At 38.1% G+C, this 9360-nt stretch overlaps 1 protein-coding gene across 1 annotated transcript; it reads left to right on the top strand.

The window, feature by feature from the left end:
* The first annotated feature begins 609 nt into the window (after positions 1 to 609).
* Positions 610 to 8639, top strand: LOC116509377 (gastricsin-like). The gene is made up of 9 exons (XM_032218531.1): positions 610 to 665; positions 2064 to 2211; positions 2664 to 2781; positions 2926 to 3044; positions 3892 to 4091; positions 5960 to 6082; positions 7065 to 7212; positions 7766 to 7864; positions 8487 to 8639. Exons 1-9 carry the CDS (start codon positions 610 to 612, stop codon positions 8637 to 8639), a joined length of 1164 nt encoding a protein of 387 aa, XP_032074422.1.
* Positions 8640 to 9360: the final 721 nt, after the last annotated feature.

The following is a 9360-nucleotide window of genomic DNA, read 5'->3' as shown; positions in this document are numbered from 1 at the left end:
TAGATTATTCAGGGATTCCCCAAAATAGAGTATGAACTCTGCTTGCTTATTCCAATTGCGTTTCAGAATGGATCTTCCCTGAAATAAATGTAACTTTTCCATTTAGAATATTACAACATGGAATTGTTGGGCTGCTGATACGACGTAGGTAAACCTTGGATGAAAACAATATAGATTACATATATCTGACTTCAGTGTGACCATGTACTTTTCCATTTTAAATTCAGGCCTATAACCAAAAAGTTTTCTTCTATCTATCTTTTGAAACACACATCAAAATTGTTGTCACATGTACAAGTGGAAATATTTTAATTAAGAAAACTGAAGGCATGATGATAAGAAGTAGTACCAATCTCTGCCTTTAGAACATTATGTAAACAGTATTTACTTTACTGATAAAATATGAGATAAATTTCTACATGTTTTTGAGAAGAATCTTGGTATGAAGTATTATGATCCATTGATAAGGAGTCCCATATGACTTTGTAGAATATGTTCATGAAAAAAATGCCCCAACTCAGGGTATAAAAGAAAGGAACCTTGCATAGCCATCCTTACCTTTTCCTTAAAAAAATTCAAGTTTGCAACTGCCTTTAGGAAAAGAGGACCATGAAGTGGCTAATTCTTGCTTTAGTGTGCCTTCACCTCAGTGAGGCTATTGTCAAGTGAGTATAGCATAATTATATAATAGCTTCAATTGCCTTTCAGCTTCAGTTGCTCTCTTAATTCAAAAAATCTTGTTTGTTTCTCTCTCACTCTCTCTCTCCTAATTGTTTTCTTTCTTAAATGAGGTTTGCATACCTAACTCCAAAAATAGTTTGGATTGATTTGTGGAAGTCATGGGGACAGTAGACATTGCACTTGATGTACCTGCCTTTGGAGACCATCTGGTGGGAAATTCATGGACTTTCTTCAGCAGTTGATTGGCCACTGCTGGATTAAATGAGTCAGGGGTTTGATCCAGTATATATTATGTTTATGCTTTTAAGCTCACTGCATTTCTGTATCAGATGAATGTCCTTTTCCTAAGGTATTCAGAAATTACAATGCCTTTTAGACACAGTTTCTAGAACAATGTATGCATTTACACTTTTGTAAATATACACTACTATCTTGCTGTACAGTACATTTATTTTTTCATAGGATTTTTGCAGAAGAACTGCATCCACAAATTCAAAAACTGCTCTTCTGTGCTGAAGATTAACTGGATTGACTTTATGTTTTAGCTCAAAAGTAGATGATTAGGTAGCATTTTCTTAGGGATGTAGACTACAATTAAAGATGTATACACTAGGATAAGCCATTACAACTCCTAGGAGACCCTCAGATGCAATGTTAAAATTAGGAGTAACAACTCTTTTGTGTAGCTTTATGATAAATAACAGCTGTTTCCTATGGGGATATTTTCAGAATGATGTAATGCATTTTTGTGTTGCATTAGGTAGATAATTCATCCCATTCCATCTTCTCTCTGCAAAAATATTGAATCAGATTTTTTGGGGGGGAGGGGGAGCATTTAGTCAACTGGAATTATGCAGGTACAGCCTTGGCTTCCAACACTTGATAGCAATAGTACTTAGACTTATATACTGCCTCACAGTGCTTTACATCCCTCTCTAAGCATTTTACAGAGTCAGTATATTGCCTCCAACAATCTGGGTCCTCATTTTACCTTGGAGAGATGGATGGCTGAGCCTGCCGAAATGCAGTCAGCTGGCAGTCAGCAGAAGTAGTCTGCAATACTGCATTCAAACCACTGCGCCACTGCAGCTCCTTGATAGAATAGACAACATTAGATAACATTGTGTTATTATTGAAATTTGTAATCCTATTGTAGAATAATAGAGTTGAAAGGGGGACATTGGAGTGCTTCAGTTTGATTTCCTGCTCAATGAAGAAAAGATTTAAACCCTGACAGAATCAAACAGAAGTTAACATTACTAATTAAATGATACTGAGTTCTGTCCAGGTGAACTCTACAAAATCTCAATGAAAAAAACTCAATATTGGAAGTGTCTAGAGCTGCCAGTTTGATTCTCTGCTTAACTGCTTATCTCACACAGAGTCCCCTTAAAAAAATTCAAGTCCATGCGGGAAGTGATGCAGGAGAAAGGTGTCCATGGACCACTTCTATACAAGTATTATGATCCAGCCAGAAAATATTTCAATAGCTTTGCCATTGATGATGAGCCCCTTGCTAACTTCATGGATGTGAGTATCTGGTTAGTTAAAGGCAAACTATCACAATTATGTCAAAATGAAAAATAGACAGGAAGAGTTTACATTAGTTGAGGAAATCATATGCCTGGTTCCAATTGCAATTGTGTTATAATTTGGAAATCTGGATAACTAACATCAAACACACTTACATGTACCCAATTAATCATGAAACAGGTATGAAACCCTAATTAAATTGTAAGTGTACTTATGTGGATATACAGTACCTACTTAAAAAAAATCCTATTTAGAATCAGCTGGAATTTTAAAGCCATGTTTCTGAAATTTTTATTTCTTCTACATTTTTACCTATCGATATTCCTAAAATATATCATACAATATGTTTGAAGTGTGTACAGAATGTTCTGTTAGATGTGCTAAGTCCTTACATAATCAACATTCAAGTGTGGAAGACCTGAATGATGACCATGTTTTCCTTTTTCTAGATGTCCTATTATGGAGAGATCACTATTGGAACTCCACCCCAGAAATTCATGGTTCTCTTTGACACTGGGTCATCCAATCTCTGGGTGCCATCCGTCTATTGCCAGAGTGACCCTTGCAGTGAGTATTCTTTCTCATTCATTTAAGAATAAAGATATGCATTTTTTTTTGTCCTTCACACCTATTATGCTGTTATTTAAACCTGGTTTTGTTATGGATTCAAAAGTAAAACTTTCTCTCCCCCACTCTCATTTCCATTACCAGGAAACCATCCATTATTTAATCCCAGTCAGTCTTCTACTTATTCCAGCAAAGGACAAACTTTTGCTATACAGTATGGAAGTGGTAGTCTCACTGGGGTCTTTGGCTATGATACTGTAATGGTAAAGTATTTGTTTGACTTTATATTTCTAACACAAGGCAATATTATTGATATTATACAATGGACAGTATTGGTTTTGTCAGTGACTGAAATCAAAATGATGATGATATTTAGTAATGAATTGAATCTTGAAAACATTCAAGCCTGCAAATACTTAAATCTCATAGATGTAGAGAGAGATTGGGGCATTTCCACTGGTCTTACCTTCTGCTGAAGTATCATGGGGTTTAGCTAACGTCCTTATATTGCTGCCAAGGCTTTGATGGACGAAGAAGGGAGAGCTGCTAGCTGCTTGATGTGGATGACACAAAGGGAGTATCAAAAGCCAATCCTTTCCAAAGATCACTGGATAGAGGACTGGGCAACACACCTTCCTTGTTGTGAGAGGGGAAAATACTAGGAGCTGGTGCAGAATAGGAATTCAACCAGTGTTAGCCCCTTGCTCTGAGAGTCCCAAATAACTTGCCTTCTCTCTTTTCCACATCCAAATCTCTATTTTTGTGCTCCTATTCATTGTGAACACCCTTTTCATGACATTAGCTCTTTCAGTTTGCATATTTATGCGTTGAACATTTGAGAATATAAGAAAACTTGAATGAGGGTTCTCTTGTTGAATCTATCCATTTGTATCAAAAAGGCTAACATTTTGAAAATCTTTTTAACATATTTCATGATCAATTGACCACGATGTTAGACAGGTTTCCCATCCTCTAATACCCTGCCCAGTGAATTATTTCTCTATTACAACAAAATAGATTAGCTAGTCATAATTTCAATTTTCTGGACTTCTGTTAGGCTATTGTGCTGTATACTTTTCCTATCTTCTGACTCATCCTGGTCCTTTGTAGATCCAAGGCATTCTTATTACCAATCAAGAATTTGGCCTAAGTGAAACTGAGCCTGGCACTGCTTTCCTCTATGCGAAATTTGATGGCATCCTGGGTTTGGCCTATCCTTACCTTTCTTCTGGTGGTGCCACTACTGTAATGCAGGGAATGATCCAGGAGAATCTGCTTGATGCTCCTCTTTTCAGCTTTTACCTGAGTCGGTGAGTATGAAGTCTTTTCTACCTTTTTGTTTTAATTTGGCTGTTTCAGTTTACTACAATGATTGTTTCTCAATTGTTGTCTATACCTTTCTATGGAGAGATGGAAAACTTACGATCACAGGTTCTTTTTGACCTTTGGTTTCTCACATTACATATTTGTTTTAGAAACCTATCCAATGGAGGTTTCTGTAAGATACTTACAGTAAATTCTCTTTGGATTACAGATTTCAGATCCACAAAACACTTCTTCATATTAGTTTAAAAGGCAGACAGAGAGAGGGAAGTTTTTGAATATATCAACTTTACATCATTAAAGTCTCAGCCGCTCTAAAGTATTACTGAGTCCTAGCCTTGAAATGCTGCTCATGCCTTTGTTTTAAAATTATGAGAAAAATGTTCTTCCAGTTGCTTGATAATTGTTTTCCTATTAAAATAGATTCTACTTTGTCTACATTATTCTCAGCGTGATTTAGGATTTCTTTAGAGCAGGGGTCTCCAACCTTGGCAACTTTAAGACTTGTGGACTTCAACTCTGGGAGACCCCTGCTTTAGAGTTTCAGAGCTTTAAAAATGGTTCTTGAAATTAGTGATATGAGATAAAAAGTATTATTTTTTACCTTATCATACTTGTCCTTTACTCTGTGTAGCTTCTGATTTGCCGGAGGATCTCACAGCTCTCTTTAGAGATTTAGAGATTTAGAGATTTATTAATATTTGTAGGCCGCCCTTTTCCCTGAGGGGACTCAGGGCGGCTCACATAAAATAGGGGAAGGGGAGATACAGACATTAAGATAAGACATATAATAAAATAATAAACAACATACATTCATCATTCGGGAGGGGAATTATCCTTGTCCCCAGGCCTGAAGGGCGAGCCAGTTCTTCAAGGCTGTGCGGAAGGCCTGGACGGTGGCGAGGGTGCGAATCTCTACGCACTTTTCAGGGTGGATACAGAGAAATGAAAAGACCTATTAACTGTCATCCTGGACAATAGTTTTAAGATATCAGAGTCAGATTCCAGATTAGTATTTTGAAACATTTCCTAACTATAAGAGCAGTTTGATAGTTAACCAAATACCCCGAGAGGTGCTGGGCTCCTCTTCAACAGATTTGTTAAAGGAGATCATAGTGAGTGACCATTCATGACTGGTTTAAACCAATGTTTTTCCACACTTGGCAACTGTAAGGTGGGTGACTTTAGTTTCCAGCATGTTAGCTGAGGAATTCTGGGAAGTGTACCCCACAAAAATGGCCAGGTTTGAAAAAACTTAGTTTAAACTGAATTCCACTCCAGATAGTGAGAATGGATTACCTAAATAGCTACTTCTGTTTCTGGTGTTGCATGATACTGTCCATTGGCATTAGGCCAAGGGTGTCAAACTAGATTTCATTGATTTCATTGAAGGCCGCATCAGCATTATATTTGACCTTGGGTGGCCGATGTTAGCGGGAATAAAGTGGGCATGGCCAGGTTGATGTCACTTGTGTTGGGGGTGCCTGTGGTGGCCTGAGCTCCCTGCCAGTCAAAAAGGCCTCTTGAGCTTTGTTTTCATATGTGATGGCCTCCTGCAACACTCTGCCAGCCAAAATGGAGTTCAGGAGCCTGTTCTGGCTGGCAGTGGCACTATGGGGCAGTCCTTCGCTGTTTCCAGGATAGCCCCGTGGGCCAGATCTAAGTATCCCATGGGCTGGATCTGTCACATGGGCCTTGAGTTTGACACCCTTGGACAAGGCAGCTCCTCATTATTTCACAATGAAAAGCCCCTCACACACAGGTCCTTCAATCAGCTAAAAAGGAAACATTGGTATGAACCAGCAATATATCTCAATAAGATTATCCTTGTGACTTTCTCCATTGATTTCATTAGGCAGCCAAGTGTACAGGATGGTGGTTCACTTATATTCGGAGGAATTGATTCCAGTCTCTACACTGGTCAGATTAACTGGAGTCCAGTCACCCAAGCCTTGTACTGGCAAATTGCAGTTGATGGGTAAGGCTGTTTTCAGGAGTAATATTTGCCAAAGAGCCTGATGGAAAACCAACTGAATCTTAAGTCTTATATGAGGAATAATTCCTTGGAGATGGGATTTTGAAATCTCTATGTCAAAGGACACTAGTGGGGCCCCAGAACCAATCAGAATGTTGCAATTGGTAGTTTTTGATATGACAGAAGGTGAAAGTATTAACTGGAGAGGTATCCAATTGAATGTAATAGCAATAGCACTTAGGCTTATATATTGCTTCATAGTGTTTTACAGCCCTCTCTAAGCAGTTTACAGAGTCAGCATAGTGCGCCAAACAATCTGGGTCCCCATTTTACCCACCTCAGAAGGATGGAAGGCTGAGTCAACTTTGAGCCTGGTGAGATTTGAACTGTCAAATTGCAGTCTGCTGGCAGTCAGCAGAAGAGTCTCTGGCTTCCTACATCAATGCATCTCTGATTCTACTAGTAGCAGCTGGTCAGCAGTCATTAATTTTGTACTCTACAAATACGCCTTTCCAGCTTGCTTTTATTTCTGGGACAATACTGTGTTTCCCCAAAATAAGACAGGGTCTTATTTTCTTCTGACCCCCAAAATAAGCACTTGGCCTTATTTATGGGGAACTCTTATTATTTTTGAGCTGCAGGAGGTGGCAAGCAAAGTCACCTTGTGGCTGCTGCTATATTGCAATATTTTCGGGGAGGACTTATTTTTGGGAGAGGGCTTATTTTAGCATTTGCACTCAAAAGCCTGATTTTGGGGGAGGTATTATTTTCAGGGAAACAGGGTAATCCTTTTTTCCTTCTTTGAAATAAAAAACAACAACAACCCCATGACTCAGGGCAAGAAAAAAACCAGGGCAAGAAAACAATCTGATTTTATACAAAAATAACCACAGCTGCTCCTGTTTCGGTAATGTCACTGAGTATCTTTTGACTAAGTGTGGAAGAACAATTTGACAGCAAATATCTCTGGACTTTCTTTCTCTAGATTCATGGTCGACAACCAGGTCACCAATTGGTGCAGCCAGGGGTGCCAGGCGATTGTGGATACTGGAACATCCCTACTCACTGTTCCTGGGCAGTTCTTTGAAAGCTTGATGCAGCACATTGGAGCCCAGCAAAACAACTATGGCCAGGTATGGGAAAGCTGCTAAATGCAGGGATGGAACTGGCAATCCTAAATCTCAGCACAAGATCTGGGATACTCTTATTGTGGGTATGAAAATATTTCCCAAATGTATCTAATATAAGATGACGCAAAAACTGACTCCCTTTATACTCATTTCATTTATCCAGGCAATGGGACTTGTGAGGTGGGATGGGAGGAAGGAGGTTGCCAGAAAATGTACAGCTATCTGGCAAGACCTACCCTATCATGGTTGCTAGTTCTTAGTTTAGCTTTTGTCAAATCAAACCAAACAAGATGCTAGTGGAGGTTCAACTCCCATCTGCTAGTGTAGGGAAGAGATGGCTTTTTCTTAAGAAGGCTAAAGCAAGAAATAGTGTTTTCCCTTCTAATGCATCTTGATATGGAATTAAGCCAGTGGGCTTGTAGAAGGAAGTAAATCAAAATAAGGTGAGCAAGATGCTATGTAATCTACTTACTTATTTACTCTCTAGTTTATTCCTTAGAATATTGAAATTATGGTTTTTGTACATTTTCTCTATATTTTTTTCCCTATTCTATAGTATGTGGTTAGCTGCAATAACATTCAGAACTTGCCGACCATCACATTTGTCATCAATGGAGCTTATTTTCCTCTGAGTCCATCTGCCTATACCCTTCAGGTAGGTCATTCTTTTCAATAGCTGTTTTCATGTTGGTCTTAGGTATCTGAAATTACCTTGTATCAGGCATTTACAAGAGAAAGTCATTTACTAGAGAAAGGCATAGCACAGCTGGATCTCTTCATGACATTTTATTCTCCTTGCTGTCCTATGGAAAAGCAGGGAACATGACTTTGAGATGCCCTCATGGGAAAGCTGAAGAATGGAGCTAAGAAAGTTGGCAAGATACTATGGTATATAAAAAAGATATGGGTACCAGAAGGTGTAAAATGGTGTAAAGCATTGTAGCATTTAAAAAATAAATATTTGAGAGGCTTGGGTAGGCCAACAATTTATCTCCTGGTGGTTCATATATTGAACTTTAGATCACACTTCTCTTGTAGGAAATTGAGTAATAATGAACTGAGCAGGCCTAAAAATGTATTCTTTAAAATGAAGTTTGCAGACTAGTGGATAGTTTTGTGATTAAAAATCTTGGCAGTTATATGTGATTACAACTGTAGAGAGTTGGAATACTGAAAGTTAAACTTTGCTTTCTCAAGTTAACTGCCTTGAGTTATTTCTGATATTTTGCCTTAGCCCCAAAGTTTTAATGTAGTATATGCCTTTTTCTCAACAGCAGTCTAGTAACTATTGCCAGATTGGCATGATGCCTACTTACTTGCCATCCCAGAATGGGCAGCCTCTGTGGATCTTTGGTGATGTCTTCCTCAGGTCCTACTATTCTGTGTACGACGTGGGCAACAACCGGGTTGGCTTTGCAACAGCAGCATAAACATATCCAACAGTCTTTTCCAGGTCTTTTCATCTGCAAAAATCTTCCATTAATAGTGATAATAAATCAAATTTGGTTTCCTTCCCAAATTAACTGGAAGCAAATAAAAACGATGATGCAAAGGACAGTCTTATGAGTGGATTTTTACTTGACCAACTTGACAGCATGGTACAGGAGCGATAGTTGGAAGAAATATGGCATCTCACTGTTTTCTTTGAACAACAGAATTCATCTATTTATTATTTTTTAAATCTTTCCCTATTCCAGGAACTAAAGAAAGACTGTATAATATCTTCTTAATATTTCTTCTTACATCATCTTATAATTACATCCTTAGTGTAGTTGCTTTGAATAGACATAACTGCAACCAAAGATTTCCTTTTTAAATATAGAAATAAAATTAAATATTGGTCCTAATAATTCCTTTAAATTCAATAAGAAAGAAGGAAAACCTATAGGCTAGTTTTCTGTGGGGATCAAATCTGGAGAGTACATACTGAGCATATACCAAGACAAGCATCAGCATGTCATCAATTTCCTTTATTGATCTATCATTTTAAGAAAATGGCCGTACATTGTGGTTTTCCTGCAACCCTTTTCACATCCATTTATACATCACACTAGAGCACTAATTGCTGCTATGAAATTATGCAATGATAGATTATAATACTGAAGAGTCTACAGTGTGGAGAGTATTCCACATCAACACATTTTCATGAGT

The sequence above is a fragment of the Thamnophis elegans genome, chromosome 5, assembly GCF_009769535.1.
Source record: "Thamnophis elegans isolate rThaEle1 chromosome 5, rThaEle1.pri, whole genome shotgun sequence".
In the NCBI taxonomy this organism is placed as follows: Eukaryota; Metazoa; Chordata; class Lepidosauria; order Squamata; family Colubridae; genus Thamnophis; species Thamnophis elegans.
Note: the sequence above shows the minus strand (reverse complement) of the source record. Positions and strands in the feature narration are given on the sequence as shown.

What these genes read in the sequence shown, in the direction of transcription:
- LOC116509377 (XM_032218531.1), top strand. Translation starts at nt 610, where the DNA reads ATGAAGTGGCTAATTCTTGCTTTAGTGTGCCTTCACCTCAGTGAGGCT. An exon ending in CCCTTGCTAACTTCATGGAT is followed by an intron (nt 2,212 to 2,663) that starts GTGAGTATCTGG and finishes TCCTTTTTCTAG; the next exon opens with ATGTCCTATTATGGAGAGAT. An exon ending in TGGCAAATTGCAGTTGATGG is followed by an intron (nt 6,083 to 7,064) that starts GTAAGGCTGTTT and finishes TTCTTTCTCTAG; the next exon opens with ATTCATGGTCGACAACCAGG.